Source organism: Narcine bancroftii, chromosome 7 (genome assembly GCF_036971445.1).
Source record: "Narcine bancroftii isolate sNarBan1 chromosome 7, sNarBan1.hap1, whole genome shotgun sequence".
Lineage (NCBI taxonomy): Eukaryota > Metazoa > Chordata > Chondrichthyes > Torpediniformes > Narcinidae > Narcine > Narcine bancroftii.
The window spans coordinates 189,750,105-189,769,429 of record NC_091475.1 but is presented as its reverse complement, the minus strand read 5'-3'; the positions used below and the strand labels follow the sequence as shown (position 1 = coordinate 189,769,429).

General features: G+C 39.0%; 1 protein-coding gene across 1 annotated transcript in view; it reads right to left on the bottom strand.

Annotated features, from left to right (window-relative positions):
• Positions 1 to 19,325, bottom strand: part of LOC138739523 (anosmin-1) — a 221,031-nt gene that overhangs the window by 73,419 nt on the left and 128,287 nt on the right. Inside the window, exons 3-4 of the mRNA XM_069891769.1 lie at positions 10,348 to 10,410; positions 8,914 to 9,136 (exon numbers count right to left, since the gene is read on the bottom strand). Of these exons, the coding sequence (XP_069747870.1) occupies positions 8,914 to 9,136; positions 10,348 to 10,410 (286 nt within the window). The remainder of the gene's footprint in view (positions 1 to 8,913; positions 9,137 to 10,347; positions 10,411 to 19,325) is intronic.

Genomic DNA, 19,325 nt, shown 5'->3' with positions numbered 1-19,325 from the left:
ATGCACATCTTTATGAGAGGCACCTGTAGGAATGCACAATAGTACCTTAAAACAGGCCATTCATTTAGAATAGACAGTAAAAGCCATATTGAGTGATCAGTTGAAAAATATCTGCAAGAAACCTACATGGCAGCAAATGTTTTCATTGCATTCTTTTAACATAGCAAACATGCATTCACCCAAGAATCTGCTAGCAGCACATTTAGAGATTGGTACTAAGGAAGCCTTTTAAGGATTGGAACAAGATAGAGGACTATAGAAAGAAAGTTTTGGATGACTGGCAGTTCTGTTTTCATCAGTTGAATTCATTAATGATGTAGGGCTAGCCAGATGAATTCACAAAATGATTGCCGTGAATCAGCACAAGGAGGCAGGTTAATTGAACAATCATGCTCTCCTATCCCTGCTGGTTGTTAGGTGGCATTAATATATTTGCAAACATTCTACTCATATCACAGTGTTGATATTGCTTTACAGCAGCAGATAGGGTTGCAAGAGATACAGAGTTCATCCATACTTTTTCTGCTGCCTCTTGATTTTATTCACATATTTGAGCTCATCTATGTTAAGTTTCATCTATTACTGGAGGAGAAAACTCTGCACAATAGCATTATATGGTCCCTCTTTCACTGCAGTAGCTTCCCCGGGTTACCTGTTTTCTTCCTATATCCCAGAGGTCTACATAATTGGTCACTGTGAATTTCCCCTAATGGTGAAATGTGAAGTTGATGGGAATGTAGACTGGTATAGGATTAATGTGAAAGGATGGTTGATTCAGTGGCTTATTTCCATGCTGTCTAACTCTACAGATCTATTATTCTACCACTCTAGATGCTGTTGGGTTTCTTCAGACTTTTCCAGCTATCATTTACTACTCATCTCCCTCTTCCTTTTGGAATAAATACATCAATGCATGATGTTGTTCCATTGATAATGCCGGGCAATTTAAAATAGTTCAATACCCTTAATAAATCTCCTAAGCTGCACATCCCTTGCCTTACCATCTTGCTGTCAAGATGAATGGTCTTTAACCTGAAGTACTAACCTGTTTCCACTAGTGCTACTTGATCTGCTTGCTGAGTGCTTCCAATATTTCTGTTTTCATCAGGTTTCCAGGACCTGGAGTTCCTTGATTTTCTTTTGCCATTGATAATGACATGAATATGACATGATGACATGACATTACTTTACCAGCCAAGCAGAAGAGCATTTGCAGGTTTGCCTTCAATTTGTACTTCAGGAGCCTCATCAACAAACAGAGAAATACACTAACCTAATTGAATTGAGTTCATCTGGTTCAATTTGGAATGGTCAGCAACAATATTTAATATTTTGGTAATCCAAATATTTCAAATTAGTGCACACGAATACATACATGTACAATTATTAGAGGTATTTACATGAGCAAAACATTACCACTAATACACAGAATAATTTCCCTCCATGCATTATAATGATGCATTCTCAGCAGGAAAATGAAACCATTCTTGATGGTGCGATTTGTAGTCTGCTGGAAGAACCTTTCGGGATATGCTAATTCACCCTCTGCAGCGACACACGTTTGCAACGGCGAGCTGGCCGGTTGGTGGAGCAGCCGCAGCAAGGATGGCATCGCTGGACCATCTCTTCTGGTCCAGACTGGAAGGTCGTGCTTGCGTCATTGGGACGCATGCGCCGGGATGTTAGGAGCAAGACTGAGGACAGGCTTAAAGGCTGCAGCAGAGAATTCAAAATAAAGCAGTTGTGATACTCATGCTCACAGCCTGTTGTCTCAGTCCCTTCGCTGCGCTCACTCACAACATGCTACAATTCTTCATATTAAGCATCAAACAAATAAATAGTTTAAGTGCCAAAAAAATACACAAATGCTGGAGAAATTCAGTAGGCAAACAGTGCCTTTATGTAGCAAAGGTGAAGATACATCACCAACGTTTTGGGCTTGAGCCCTTCATCAAGATAAAGGACTGAAGCTCGTATGCGACCACTTTGATGAAGGGCGAAACGTTGGTGATGTATCTTCACCTTTGCTACATAAAGGCACAGTTTGACCTGCTGAGTTTCTCCAGCATTTGTGTGTTTTTTCACTTAACCATGGTGTTAACAGAATCCTGTGCTTTACCAACGGTTAAGTTCCAGTTATTAATGCATACAAGCCGCACAAATCCTCAAAAACAGCTGATATTCTAGCTCGACAGATCATTTCTTTTTCTGTCTGATAGACTTTGGTTCATTTCCTATTATAAACTGTATTTCAAGCAACTCAACTGCCTTGAGTTGATCTTTATTGTGTTAGCCTTCCTGTTAACGTGAATTGTAGCTTCAAATAAAAAGTTTAATTGCAATTAAACTACTTTACGTGTGAAAGAGCAGCACATTTTTATTGGAAGTTTTTCATCAGATTTTTCTTTTCCATTGTTGGTATTTAACTACCAGTATTTTTTTTACAAAAACCAAGTTGCTGGAGGAAATCCTCTGAGAGAAATGGAGAGTTGACGCTTTTGGGTCAAGACCCTTCATCTTTAAAAGTCAAAACTTACGCTTCTAGAAAGCAGCGGATGCTACAGTCTTGTTCAAGAAAAAATAAATTTGGATTCCGTTCACTGCTGAGTTATATTGTATCGTGGTTAATTTCTTTGGAGCTGACTGTTCGTCTCTGCTGGCTGTAGGGAAAACCATGTGCCACTTCTGCCCATATTTCATATAAGATTTTCTGAAGCGGAGACTCCCTGCTGTTGGTTAAAATTCTGAAAAACCCCATTGGGAGCACAAAATAAAGGCTGACATTAGATTCTAATGTTGTAAAAGGAGTCCTGACAAATATAAAGTAAAACACTTTTCCAGAGGCTGTAAATCTGAAATGAAAACAGACATGCCAGATATTTTCACCTTCTCTTAAGAGAGAAAAGTGAAACATGAATCATTAACTCGCTCCATCAATACTAACTGATCTCAAAAATAGCCCAGAACTTCCTGATTGTAAATATTCAAGAAGTATACCATCTGAAGCTAACAAGTTTTTACAGTGGCACAATTTGTTGCACGTTCTCTTTCCGCCAGTGGATAAGAGGTATTGTCAGTGAAATCTTAGTAATGTGAGGAAGAGATATTTATATCTTAGCAATTAGAATCAGGAGGTTGCTAAGATTTGTTAAAGTAACAAGGGAATTATAAATGGCAGTAGGTTAAATGACAAATATCTTGCATTTCATTTTGAGCCATGCTGTTATACATGATCATTTTCTTTAGGAGAATAAGCTGGTGTTTCCATGCCTCAAAGGAATTGGTACTGTTGCCACATCGTGGGAGGAACGGTTACATAACATTTAATTCAATGCTAACACAACACCAGTGACTTGGGTTCGAATCGGCCATTGTCTACAAGGAGTTTGTATGTTCTCTACGCGACCTGTGTGAGTTTTCTACAGGTGTTCCTATTTCCTCCCACCCTCCAAAAGGTATGGGGATGGTAGGTTAATTGGGTGGCTACGAGTTTAATAGGCTGGAAGGGTATTCTGCCATGCTGTCTCCATGTTGTATCATAAGAAAACCAGTATCAGGGGCCTCTTCCAAGTTAACATCACCAATACTGGATCCTAAAATTAGGTTGACGTCACATTCTTGAAATAAGCATCTTACTCAGATCTCTGTCACACCAAGAGATTACCAGATGGATAAATGAATTAATACAAGAAGGTTCTTAAAGCAGTCATGAAAAAGTTCAACATTCCCAGGAATTCACAAGGGTTCCTGATCTCTCAAAATGGATAAGGAGCATTCAAAATAACTCTGAATACTTCAAGACCATTAATTGAAGGCACATAAAGACAGTGGTTAGTATAGCAATTAGTGCAACACTAACACCATTACTCCTTACACTGTCTGTAAGGAGTTTATACATGTTTCTGTGTCTGCATGGGTTTCCTCTGGATGCTCCCACCCATCAAACCATACGAGCGTTGTAGGTTAATCGGGGTATTTGAGCAGCACGAGCTCATGAGCTATATCTTTAATGTTTTTTTTAATTAAAAAGAAGAAAAATGGCAGGTGTTCCTATCAAAGCACTCACCTGCACACCCCATCAAACACTGCCTGGTCCAATTTACGGCAGAGACTGGGAACCTTAAACCCAGCCACCAACCAACTCAGAACCTATAGAACTGGAATGGAAACGAGTCACCTTCAAACCCAAGGGACTGCTGGAGAAGAAGGTGGAGCAAGATGTGGAAAAGTAATGGGAGAAACTTAAGTGTCAAATCTTGTGGCTCCATCTAAGTTTACTTAAGTTTGTTAACTTCAACAACAGATTCAATATTTTGATCAAGAAGGAAACAATGTTTGCTCATATCTTCTTATAACTACTCCTAACATCTTAATGTAGCACAAATCCCAGAAAGGAAAGATGCTGGAAACCTGATATTAAAACTGACAACGTTGAAAGCAAGTCAGACAGCAACTGTGAAAAAAATAAAGTTAACATTTCAGTTGAATAATAATGTTGTGGAAATCGATGATGAACTAGAAGGCTGGAAGTCATTTAGGGACACCTTTAAGTGGTAAGAATTCCAGATGTAATGAAGTCATTGATTGCCTGGGATGTTCAGAAGGACTTTGACCCTACCACTTAGACGACTCTGGTTCTACCTCCACAAATGCTACCTCACTTCCTGAGTATCCCCTTGTGTTTTCTGCTTTTATATACTATACTAATGTCATTTATCTGGTTATAAAGGTTGTCTCCAAGTTCACACAGGGTACGAACATTTCTTGTAATCCGCATTCAATATAATCAAATTCAATGACAATTGGAATAAATGTAATCCGCAAAGATAGCTCAATAAAATAACCTCCACATGGCTTAAGAAGTTTCAAAAATAGATAAGTGAGATGTGATCTCCTTGAGCATGGAGGTTTAGAGAGGATTTGACAGGTTGGATTTTCTCTAGGTTCATCCTGGAGATAAAGAGTCTGGAACCCAGGGATATGTATAAAGATAAGGCCATATTCAATTCAATATGAACAGATCACCCATTATAAGCTGACGGTGTACGGTGTATTCAATGTGGCTGCTTAATTCACCTTTTTGGTGACATTGAATCCATTTGAAAGTTAGCATCATTGAATATGAATTAATAGTGCAAAAATATGGTACTTTGTCAGCTTACTGTAAGGCAATAGTCCACTATATTACTTGTGTAATATTAAAGTTGTGGACTTTTAAGACCAGCCATTTAGCTGCTTTCACCATATCCTGCTTCCAACTGCCCTACAAGCCAATGTAGAACTTTCTCTGGTATCTTCCCAATCAGATGCCCTCTCCAAGCTTATCTGAGACTCAAGACTTCTTTCCTGTGGCTTTCTTGACTTGTGGGTGCCCCAAGTACTTTAAGAAGTGCAGTCACTTTTATTTGGTAGGAAAATGTGCCAGCCTATCAGCACAGTCCCACAAGAATCAATGAAGGAAGGATGAGTTTTACCAATAGTTGAGGGATAACATTAACCAGATCCCTGTGATCAAGCTTCAGTCACTTCTTTCCCCTTCTTTGCTTCTGTCAATTTTTGACTGATTACATTTTTATTCATTGCAATGGTTAAGTCTTGAGGAAAGAAGATCTGGTCTGCTGGATAAGGAACAGAAGTAATTAGACACGCTACAACTCTGGTTTCACCAAAAGTGATTGATGTCTGTGACAAAAATTAGTCATAATGAGAAGATAATACTGCAGGAGTCTCAGAATCAAGCTGCAAACATTGTATATTTTTCCACATTCTCCCATTTTCTTATGATAAATGTGAAAGGAATTTCTCATTCAGAGTTAATTATATCAACATGGAACAGTTCCCAAAAACATTTCAGCTCATTTAAATGATTTACATTTGCAAGAAGCGCCAATAACTGTTGAAGATTGATAAATGATCATGTTCAATTCAGCCATGAAATGTAAACAGTTATTCCAATCCATCATTTTTTGCAGGTCTCAATCGCACAAAATGCCCTTGAAATCACCTTAATTATTTCCTAAAATTAGTTCTTCCAAATATTATTAAAAATATATAATTTTAGAAAGTGTAATGTAGGAATGGTTATAAACAATTAATATTTTTATCTTTCCAGTATTAGGAAGTGCCACCTCTTTGTCCATGTCAATGAACTTCTAGGAAGAGTTTGTAATGATTGGCTCCAAGTCCCAATCCTACAGTTCTCTTGAATAACTTAGACAGAAGTATCATTTCTGATCACGTGGTACAGGTATTCACTTGCTAAACACAAACAAGCTATTAGGGAACACCCAGATATTTATTGCATTTTGTACATAAAATTTGAAGATTATATTTTTTAAATGATTTTGTGATAATAAGGAATATTGTTCCATCTTGACAGTTCCTTCCACTAATTTACCTTGTCATATTTTAAATGTCCTTATAGATGGGGTCATTTTGCTTTTTTCCCTAATATTTTATTAAATTCCTAACTTTCATTTTCATTTCCAAGCCTCTTTTTTGTTTTACATAAACGTGCACTGACAGCAAAGTGGATTTGGTGTCAAAATGACCAACGACTTCATATGTTTAAATGCATAGTTGTACCCTAGGTCTAAATCTGAGATTTCATGTTCCAGGTAGATAGCATCAGATTAGAGAATCAGGCTACAGAGTTGTTGCCTTCTTCACCTTTCTGCAAGCTTACAAAACTAATCTTCTGTTATATAAGCACTGACAAAAAAGTTTTGTTTCTATAAGGCCTCTGCCATGTTTGTTTCAAAACCCCACTTTTGAAATACAGACACGACGAGATACATCTATACACCTATATAGGATTATGAAGGGTATGGATAGGATAGATGTAGGAAGGTTTTTGGAGCTGGCCAGGGAAACTAAAATGAGAGGACACAGTCTCAAGATTCGGGGGAGTAGATTTAGGACAGAGATGAGGAAAAATAGTTTTTCCCAGAGAGTAGTGAATGTTTGGAATTCTCTAACCAGGGAAGTGGTTGAGGCTACTTCATTAAACGTATTTAAAATTCGGTTAGATAAATTTTTACATGATAGAGGAATTAGGGGATATGGGGGGAAGGCAGGTAGGTGGAGTTAGGTCATAAATTAGATCAGCCATGATCGTATTGAATGGCGGAGCAGGCTCGATGGGCCATTTTTGGCCTACTCCTGTTCCTACTTCCTATGTTCCTATGTTGGAAGAGCCGCAGCCACTTTGTGTAGCAAAAAGTTCCCTCTAATAACAAGGAGTTATTAACCAAATAATCGATTTTAATTGTAATTATTGCCAATTAAATATTCTCCAGAGTTCTCTGCCCTTACATAAAATAGTATAATGGGATCTTTCAGTACAACCTGAAAGTGCAGAAGATGTATAATGTCTCCTGAGAGATAGAGCATCTCCAGTAATTCACTATTTCCTCAGCCCTGCACAGCAGAATCCATGTAGACTTTTACCCAAGATCTTAGTTTCTGTGCTATTAATTTATATATATCCAACATAGGAAATTAAAATGGAGTTCAAGATTAACATCTAGTGAACATCCTGCAATACTTATAACATCCTTAAATACACTATTATTTGGCTAATGACATTCTAGAATCATAGGGAACTCAGTCCATCATATCAATGCTGCTTGTAGGAACCCTCCAGCCTGATCCCATCTTTCAGCACCTGGACTATGCCCTACAGGTTATGGTTTTTTTTAAGTATCCATCCAAGCAGTCTTTAAGTGTGATGGCAACGTGATGGATGCAAGTGTAATTTGAGACACTCACTATGCTCGGGTGAAAAAGAATACCTTATCTCACCTCTAATGCTTCCACCAATTACCTTCAATCTATGCTGTCTGGTAGGTTGATAAACTTGCCATATAGTTTGCAACAACAGATAAGAGGTTTGTGGTCTGTAATTCCACAGAGCAGGTATTGCTGCTGTGTCAGTGGAAAGGTGTTGAGAAGAGTCAATAACATGTAGTTCCTCACAGAAGGAAGCAATCATCTCAGGCCATTCCAGATAATCAGCATTCAAAAGCTTGGTAAAAAAGTGGATCCTGTCTGGTAGGAAACATTCATAATGGAAAAATACACAGAGAAAGGAAGGAACGAGTGAAGGAACAAGGAGACAAAGATCTGGGAGAGCAGACCATTCAGCAGATTCAATAGTGACTTGAATAATAAGATAGGTATTTTTGTTAGTTACGTCAATATAAAATTTTGTTAACGTCACCATGAAACACCTTGGGATATTATTTGTGCTATACAAATGCAAGTTGCTGACACTATATTTTGCAGGAAAGAATTGGGCCACAGGCTGGAAAGCTGCTGCTTTCACACCACCAGTGACCCAGGTTCAATCCTATCATCAGGTGCTGTCCCTGTAGCTCCTCCCTGTGACTGTGTGGGTTTTCCTTGTGGGCTCCAGTTTCCTCCTACATGCCAAAGATGTGCAGGTTGTTAGGTCAACTGGCTATTGTAAATTGTGTAGATCAGTGACAAAATCTGGAGCAAGTTGCTGGATAATGTGGCAAAAATAATTGAATCTTTGATTTGGCACGGTTAGTGGCACATCTAGCATAGAGATTAGCGCAACGCTGTTACAGTGGCAGCCACCGGCATTCGAATCGGGTGCTGTCAATAAGCAGTTTGTGCATTTTTCCTATGTCTATGTAGGTTTCTTCCGGGTGTTTCACTTTCCTCTCAACCTTCAAAAATATACCTGTGTTGTAGGTCAAATCAGTGTAATTCAGCGGCATGGGCTTGTGGGCCGAAAGGGGCTGTTACCATACTGTATGTCCAAATTTAAATTTGACTGCTAATTGACACTTTAAAGCTGTGCCACCATGAATATTTACATCACACAGTGGGAAAAGAAAAACATTTGGTGTGCAGCATAAGCCTTTTTCAAGAACAGGAGCTTGCCTCTAAACAGGTTGCGTGGTACTTGACAAGTGTGACCGCAGCCATTGGAACAGCATTTCTTCGGACCAGAGCACTCATTGTCGGCCTCACAACTTTCAACGCAGGCAGCAGCAAATCCATTCGCCTTCTCCGGAGCAGGACAATCCCCCTGCTTTGCTGATTGGATGGACTTGAGGAACTCGCAGCTTGTCAGGCACTCGTAGTGTTTCTTTGGAAAAAGAAACTGGAATGAAAATAAAAGAATTTCATTTGTATAAAAATTCTCAATTGTCGATAGAATCAGAAAATACATAAAACTTGGTTATAAATTCTATAGCTGGAGAAATTCTACAATTATGCATTTGTGTTGCAATGGTCAAGAAATCACACCCATGCCTCTACTTTCTTAGAAAGCTTGATGGGGTTCGGCATGAGCCCCATGTCCCTTCTACAGGGTCATCATCGGAAACATCCCAGCTGATGCATCAGAGTGTGGTACTGGAGTAGATCTGCCCAAGGTCTGCAGAACATATATAGAACATATAGCACTATAGCACTGTACAAGCCCTTCAGCCCTTGATATTGTGCTGACCCATTATTTCTTTTAAAAAGTTCTAAATCCACCCTGACCTGTAATCCTCCATTTTTCTTTCAACTATACACCTGTCTAAGAGTCTCTTAAATGCCACTAAAGTTTCAGCCTCCACCACTATCTCTGGAAAAGCATTCTAGGTCCCCACAACTCTCTGCATAAAAAAACATAGACCTGATGTCTCCCCTAAACTTCCCTCCCTTCATTTTTTACATATGTCCTCTGGTGTTTGCTATTCCTGTCCTGGAAAACAGGTGCTGGTTGTCCACCCTATCTATACCTCTCGTGATCTTAAGCTGCAGAAGATGCTGAAAAACAACCCTCCCCTACAAATAACTCCATCTACACCTGTCACTTCCTGGGAAAGGCAGCCAACTCACTGAAGGACGAATCCCATCTTGGACACGCTTTAGTCACCCTCCTTCTGTCAAGGAGAAGGTTCAAAGTGATGAGATCGCACACATCAGGACACATAAACAGTTTCTTCCTCATAGGCATCAGGCTCCTGAGGGAACCTCACCAAATCAGCTGGCTGCAAACTGATCTTGTCACTGTAACAATGTACTCTATAGTTCTGCTCTTGCTCTTTTACTTTGCACACCTGACTTATGAAAGAGCCCTTCTTACTGTACCAGATATAATATGAGCTTGAACTTTCTTTATTAAACATTTGCAGCTCCACAGGACATTGATCTATAATTATTAAACCTGCCATGCCATCATCAATTTTAGACTGTGGTTTTTACATCCGTCTCTCTGTTGCTAAAACGTTTAAGTTCAATAATCCTACAAATTGAGACAGCATTTGATCATTTTCAAAGATGGTTAAAAACTAAATGAAATTGCCTCAGGGCAGACCTTACCCCACACTTGCTTTGACAGTGAGTCTCCTGAATATTCCAGGATCCTTTGCAGGGCTCCAGGCACTGTAAAGCAGAACAAAGTGTCTATTAGTGTCAAAAGCCACATCAAAGGAACAATTGAAAGTCCATGTCTGGCCATGCCTTTGGCTTCCTCTCACACAATGGAATAGCTATTTACCTAAACAAATTAAATGGTATCTTCAAAAGTCACATAAATTATATTTGAACATTTCAAATATCAAATTTAATCTGATACGGTTGCAGATACAGTGGTACTTTCTTCGACACATATTTTCCATGAAAAAATTCTAATGGTTTAAACACAATAATTAAAACCCCTGCAATTTTAAAATCAAATGGGAATTATTGCAATGTGATGGAATATGTCTGTTTGGCTTTTTGAAAAGTTGGAAATTTCTTAGTCATCCAAGGAGTTACTGCTTTTTAAATATAATCTTTAACTTGAAGTCATGGTAAACAGGTATTATACACTTCTCCAACCCTGAATGTGTTCCATTCATACTAAATAGTCCCAGAGCTATTCAACAACCATGAAATTTAGATAAAAGAATTTCATTGACTCTTCAATTAACAAAACTCCACAAAAAATTAAAACATTTACATTTAAAATATCATCCAAAATGCCATCTATTTGATACTAATCAAAGACAAAAATCAGAATGTGGTAGATGCAGGCAAAAGGCAATAAGCATTGTGAAGGACTCCACACACCCCTCATGTAAACTGTTCTTCCTTCTGCCATCTGGTAGGAGGCACCATAGCACTTGGGCCCATACGTCCAAATTGGGCAACAGTTTTTCCCCCCCAATCCATCAGGCTCCTGAATTCCCAGAACAGATGTGGATAGTGTACCGTGGACTTTTACTGTATACGTCTTAATATTTTAAAGTGTTTAACTTCTATTCTAACTTATATTTATGTAAATAAGCTCTGTGGTCCTGGAGAAACACTACCTCGTCTTTACCATGCGAGCATGGTATGAACGATAAATAAAGGAGGCTTGACTTGACTTGAAGCAGTTAAATAAAGAGGCAATGCTAATGCCAATGAAACAACCTTATGTTGCAGAATTTCAATGTTGTGTATCCAAAGCCCATTGGCAATCTATGATTGAGACTGTTCCCTTGTTTGTGGTGGGGCAACCTAGTAACTGTTCTTCACTCAAAAGAAGCATATGCTATCATCTCTTTCCCATCTGTGTATGCTCCACAGCCAAGATTGTATTCTTGGTGACAGGTTAGATCTTTGAACAAATACAGACAAATAAACCACCAGGTGGATGAAGGCCATTTATTCTTGCAAATACCTTAGAAAACAAGGGAAGCATAGAAACTGAAAATTGACTTGGGGGGCAGGGGGTTTAAATCTTAAATAAAAGCATTCTACTGGATTCACAGCCATGACACAGCACATCCTGATGCCTTTTCTGATCATTGTGGGAGATCTCAATCAGGCCAACCTGAAGAAGATAAACTACCACCAACACGTCACATGCGAGACCATGGGAAACAACACATTCAACCACTGCTACACCACCATGAAGAACGCATTCCGAGCCATACAACCACCACACTTCGGCAAGTCTGACCACCTGGCTATATTTCTACTCCCAGTGTACAAGCAGAAACTGAAGGCCACAGCACCAGTAGCAAAGACGGCGAAGGTGTGGTTGAGGGAGGCGGAGGAGTGTCTGTAGGATTGCTTTGAATCGGTGGGACTGGAATGTATTCAAGAACTCACCCATAGACTTGAATGAATATGCAATGGGTGTGACCGACTTCATCCAGACCTGCGTGGATGAGTGTGTGCCCAGGCGCAAATACCGCGTGTTCCCTAACCAGGAGCCCTGGATGAATCAGAGAATTCACAATCTGCTGAGGGTGAGAACAAGGGCATTTACAGCTGGGGACCGGGATCTTTACAAGAAGTCCAGGTATACGACCTGTGGAAGGCCATCTCTGAAACAAAATGGAAATTCTGGAGGAAGGTAGAGATAGATACACACCAGCTATGGGTGTGCAGGCCATTATAGTCTACAAAGCGAGGGCGAGCTCTATAGATGGCTGTGATACTTCATTACCCGATGAGCTGAACACCTTCTATGCCTGCTTTGAGAAGAACCGAACAGTGCCTACTAGAATCCCTGAAAAGGCTGAGGAACCTATGATATCGGTCTCTGAGGGCGACGTTAGAACATCATTCAAGAGGGTGAACCCTCGCAAGGTGTCAGGCCTTGACGGCGTAGCTGTCAGGGTACTGAAAATCTGCGCCAACCAACTAGCTGGAGTGTTCACGGACATTTCCAAATTGTCATTGCTGAAGTCAGAGGTTCCCACCTGCTTCAAAAAGGCATCAATCATCCTTGAAGAAGAGCAGTGTGAGCTGCCTCAATGACTACCCAGTAGCACCAACTTCTACTGTGATAAAATGCTTTGAGAGGCTGGTCGTGACCAATATTAACACGTACCTAAGCTCTGGACCTGCTACAATTCACCTATCTGCTCTACAGCAGATGCAATATCACTGGCTCTCCACTCAGCTCTGGATCACCTCGAAGACAGCAAATCATACATACGGCAGCTCTTCATCAACTGCTGCTCCCCTTTAATACTATTATTCCCTCAGGGCTGGTCGAGAAGCTACAAACCCTAGCCCTCTGTACCCTCCTCTGTAACTGGATCCTTGACTTTCTCATTGGAAGATCAGAGTCAGTATGAATTGGAAGTGTCTCCTCCTCACTGAGGATGCGTACTTAGCCCACTGCACTACTCATTATACATCCATGACTGTGGGGCCAGGTATAATTCCAATGCTATCTACAAGTTTGCTGATGACATCACAGTTGTCGGCAAAATCACAAACGGCAATGAGGAAACGTACAGGAGGGAGATAGATCAGCTCATTGAATAGTGTAAAGGCAACAACCTGTGCTCAATGTCAGCAAAACCAAGGAGATGATATGGGACTAGACTACGAATCCCTACTCTCCTCGAAAATGTTGAAAAAAAAGGTTGCAAAAGTTAACTAAAATAGAAGAAAGAAGTGTTTAAAATTATACAGTACAAGATAAAATGTCACCAAAGAAGGATAAAGCAGTTACAGCAATACAAGAAGCAGAACAAGGCGGCTCCAGGAGCTGCCCCGGGGAAACAAACTTGGAGCTGGGGAGACCTTAGACATTGCTGTACACGGTCTCCCCCACAATGACTGCTCACATTGGGTGAAGCTGTGACTTTGCACATGCGTGAGGAATTGCGCGTGCACAGAACACAAAAAAAAACGGAGGCAGTTTTTTTAAAAAGTTTTAGAGGCTTCCAGCTGCGGAGGATCAGAAGAAGAGCAAGGAGAGCAAGAATTATGTTTTGAACATGGACTTATGGTGCGGAAGAAGGAAAAAGCTAAGGAATTCTACAGTTGAAATGAAAAAATTATTTGGACACTTTTCAACAGTCTTTGGTGGTATTAATGGAAAAAGTTCGAGAGAATGGAGAAAAAATTGAAAAGATGATGCAGCAGGTGGATAAAAGATTTGAATGAGTAGATGAAAAAAAGACATCTTATCTTGTATAGAAAAAGATATTCTTTCCATAACCAAACAAAACCATCTCTGAATACCACCTATCTAAAGACAATACATTTCTATTCTTCCAAGTAATCGCTATACATTTCTTGGCCACTGCCAGCGCTAAGTAAATAAAAGAGATTTGGTAATTATCTAATTCTAAATCAATCAACGGTTGCATATTCCCTAATAAAAATATATCAGGGTCTAATACAATATGAAGATTATATAGATTATTAAATACAGATTGAATACCTTTCCAAAATTGTTGTAACCGATCACACAACCAAACAGCATGTAAAAAGGTACCAGAAACCTGTTCACAACGAAAACAAAGATCTGACTTACTAAAACCAATTTTTTTCAATTTTTCGGGTGTTAAATATAATTGATGTATAAAACTATAATTAATCATCACCAATCTAGCATTAATCAATTTTCGAACACTATTACGGCAGATTTCAGACCAATCTTCTTCAGTTATTGTTAAACTTAAATCTTTTTCCCATTTCATTTTATCTTTATCCCAATCTATTTTACTTTCACTTCCCAACAAAATATGATACAAACCTGATATATAACCCTTTTTTGGAAATGAGAGCACATGTCTTCTTATGAGTTAAAGTCGACCCCATTTATTGATTATATACAATTTAAATAAGTTTGAATTAATCATATTTTTTCTTTAAAAAAACTTTTTTTTATTATATATTTTTTCTATATATGTTTTCTTTTTTTTCTTTTTTTCTTTTTTTTATAGTTTTTTTATTATTAGTTAGTTTTTTTGTTTAAGTTCTTTTTGTTTTTGTTTTTTCATATATATTCTTATATAATAAAAAAATTTTGTATTAATAATTAATATTTAATTAATATTTTATATATATATCGATCTTTTTTTAAGATATATTTTTTTTATTATACTAATAGTATCAATTCTTCACTCTTTATCGTGGGGGTGGGGAGGGGGGGTTTAGGGGTTAAAAATAGTTTTTTTTAGTCTTAGTTTTTAGTTGTTAGGGGGAGATGCCGAGATTGGTATTGTATTAACTATGTTACTTTGTACTTGTATAACTTTATTTTGTATTTTTTCTGTACGTGAATTACTTACTTTCTTCATATGTTAAAATTAATAAATAAAGTTTCAAAAAAAAAAGTAGATAAAAAAACTCAAAGGAAATGAGTTTGAGATTCAAAATATTAAAGAACAGAGGCAAAAGGTCCAAGCTGAAGCAGCTGCAACAAAAGATCAGTTAATGCAGAAAATAGACATTTTGGAAAGTTTTAGTAGAAGAAATAACATCAAGATCGTTGGTTTAAAAGAAGGTGTGAAGGTCAGGACATGAAAAAGTTCCATCAATGTTGGATACCGGAATCATTTGCTGCCGAATTTCAAGGAGACCCGGAGATTGAGAGAGCAGATCGAGCATTGAGACCAAAGGCACAGCCTGATCCAAGGTCTCGTCCGAACTTGGCTACATTTCTTCGTTACGAAGTACGGGAGAAGATTTCTGGAACTGGCAGCAAAGCAGGTGAATGAAAGACAGTCTCCTTTGATATATAATGGGAATAAGATTTTTTTTATCCTGATATAAGTTTTGATTTGTTTAAAAAAAAAGAAAAGAATTTAATGCAGCTGAAAATGTGCCTTCGTCTTGAGGTATCCAGCTGCTTTGAAAGTTTTTGTCCCAGAGGGGAGAAATAGATTCTTTATGGAACCGAATGAAGCAAAGGTGTATGCTGACTCTTTGGTTGACATGTGAATACATTATCCGATAGAAGGAGTTTAACTGTAACTGGAAAAAAATTTGAGAGAATTTAAATAGTGAGGAGAGTTTAACCTATAAGTGATCTATATATATTTTAAAAGATCTATAACAAAAAGAGAACATACAATATTAAACAACATGGGGTTGTTTAGTATTTCGAGTGAGTTAGTCGGCAATATGGAGTTAACCGCTGTGGAATCAAGTGCATGTATGTGGTTGTGATCACATCCCGGATAGGTCAGGGTTTTAGAGATGCAATAACATCACACGCCTCTAGGGGGTTCGATCTTTGATCCTTGACTTTCTCATCGGAAGACCACAGTCAGTACTAATTGGAAACGTCTCCTTCTCACTGATCATTAACATGGGTACACCCCAACGACGTGTGCTTAGCCCGCTGCTCTACTCATTATACACCCATGACTGTGTGGCCAGGCACAATTCCAATGCCATCTACAAGTTTGCTGATACACCACAGTTGTTGGCAAAATCACAAACGGCAATGAGGAAGCGTACAGAAGGGGGATAGATCAGCTCATTGAGTGGTGTCACATCAACAACCTTGCACTCAACATTAGGAAAACCATGTAGATGATTGTGGAGTACAGGAGGAAGTCAGGGGAACATGACCCAGTCCACATCGAGGGTTGAGTAGTGGGGAGGGTCAAGAACTTCAAATTCATGGTTGTCTACATCTCTGAGGATCTGTCCTGGAGCCTCCACATTGATGCAATCACAAAGAATGCTCCCCAACGGCTATACTTTGTGAGGCGTCTGAGGAGGTTTGGTATATCACCGAAGATTTTCGTAAACATCTACAGGTGTACCGTGGAGAGCATTCTGGCTGGTTGCACCACTGCCTGCTATGGAGGCGGGACAAGAATAAACTCCAGAGGGTTGTTAACTCAGCCTGTGACATCACAGGCACCAGTCTTTTCTCCATTGAGGTCATCTACATGAGGCAGTGTCTGAAAAACGCAGCCTCTATTCTCAAAGACCCCCACCACACAGCCCTTGCCCTCTTCACTCTGCTATCACCAGGAAAAAAAGTGCAGGAGCCTAAAGACGAGAGAACTCAATGGCACAAGGACAGGTTCTTCCCCTCTGCCATCAGATTCCTGAACAATCAATGAACCAAAGAAACTGACTTACTCTTCATGCATTATTATTTACATTTTTTAATAATAATGTTGTAAGATGGTTATAATATGAATGTTTGCACTATGAACCCTCAAAAAACCGAATTTCATGACGTGTTCATAACAATAAATTCTGATTCAGATTACTTCCAATCAACTTCTGAAGTAAAACATCTGCAAAAGTTCCAGCATCTATTTGGAGGTATAACCCAAGAACTAAGGCAAAGTGACAATAGTAAGACTTTGGAAATAATTCTAGAATAACTCAGATTCATTTTACAGTAAATTATTTTTATCAAAGGAGCTTGCTTTACAATGTCAATCAATGATTTATTGCTTCCTGATGTCTGGATTTACTTTGCATTCTGACAAGATAAAAATAACTGATCTTGGTAGCACCATTTTCTGCTTATCATTTACTATCATTAGACAGCTGCAAAAACAGTGCAGTCTTTAGGAGTGAGAAATATCAGGCCACAAGTGTAACCAGATCCAAGCAAAGGGGGTCATACAATGAAACTTCACACCACAATCTGTGCAAATTTTGCAGCTCTCCTCAAGATGCCCCAAGCTATCTAAAAAGACAAGCAAAAAGGTCAGCCTAGATTCCAGATCTTCACCAGGCTGCTAAAAGTTTTCCATTGCTCTTGACAATAGAAGAGGGCATCAGTCCCTCTCCTCATGTGTGGCTGAAGGGCCATGACCTCCACATGCTAGAGAATAGGATTCAATCAGAATCTATTGTTTCACTAGACATTGGACAAATAGCCTCCATCTTTATTATCATATTACATGTGCAGTAGTTGACCACCAATGTAAAAGTTGACCACCAATTTTTGGCCCAAAAATCTGGTATTTTCTATATATCGAATGTAAAAGTCAACTGCTCTATTTTTGGCCCCAGACATCTGAGCTCTTGATACCCCGACTACCGTATCTCACCCACACCCCTGGCTGCCCGCCCGACAATCCAATCTCCCAACACCCGATCGTGCACTTATCACCTGGTCCCTGCTGCCCATCTAAGTTCTTCATGCCCCAAACACAATCTTACCACCAGGTACTGGCCAGCTGCCTGACCATCTGAACCTGCGCACCCCAAACGCAGACTTACTGCTCGGTCCTGACCATAGCTCAAGCTATGCCTCAAACGACACCAGTGCTTAAATGGTCAAAAGTAGTATGCATGTGATAGTTGGCCCCCTAAATAACAACCCTAAAAATTGGTCCTCAAAATTTGATTATTATACACGGATATATAACATGCACATTCAATTTTCCTAACAAGTATATCAATCTGTGACAATTTAAAGTGAAAGTATACAAATAATAGCTGAGATTAGGAATGGATTGGTCATCATAGTTAAACAGCCTTGCAATGCTCACTATCTAGATTTGCAGTCAAACTGATTGAGTATTAAAATGGCTGCCAATGCCTCTTCAGAGAAATGAAAAAATATCATAAAGTGAATATTTAGTCTGATTGCAGTAGATCAATACAGCTCAATAAGATTGTAAACCATTTCTGTCCTGTTGCTGGGCATCTTTAATTCCTGACACTGAGTTACATGGACATTTGAGAGTCAAGAAATACTTGGACTGGGATTGCAAATGATCATGCCACAGGCCTTGAATATATTCGATTCCTGAGCAAGTTAGCATGGTGAAATCAAATTGGAAGGTTCAAGTGACAATGTAAAGCACTAAAGCCGTTCATAAAACTCATCTGGAGGACTTTAGTGTATCTAAAGGACACAAGTATAAAATTATCAAGCATTGGGCAAGGTCTGAGATGAGAAGGTTTTTCCTTTCCATCTAGACTCAAAGATTCCCAAATGAAACAGCTAATCCCATGTTGATTAATATTGTTCTAAATAGAGCTTATGTATCCTGAAAGTTCTATATACAGAGGACACATAAAATCTGTCTGGAACGTGTTTGAACTGGAGCTTCTAGGACCACAGAAATGTCATGCCAGGGAAGACAACTAGTTTTAGAAAGTATGCTGCAGGATATATGGACAGACTGACATCCAGATGTTTGTGCAATTTATCTTTGTGGGGGGGGAGGGGGATGCTAAAGGAAAGTTTATGAGAACAATTGGTGGAATTCATAATGTAGCAAGTAATACAAATTATGATATTGAGTTGCATTGCCTTTAACTATTTCATGTTCTCTTCAACTTATATCAGAAACCATTATGTGACAAAATGGCAGCATTAAAGTTACTTCCCTATTCTAAATATAAAGTAGTGGGCAATGCATTAGACCAGTGGTTCTCAACCTTTTTCTTTCCACCCACATACCACCTTAAGCAATCCCTTCCTAATCTCAGAGAACCTATGGTATAGGGAATACTTCAAGTGGTACGTGAGTGGAAAGAAAAAGGTTGAGAACTACTGTATTATACCCACTGATCTCAGTGCCTGAGCTCTTCTTACATACACCTGTTATCTGAAGCAGTATGGCTACATCATAAAACTTACGCCA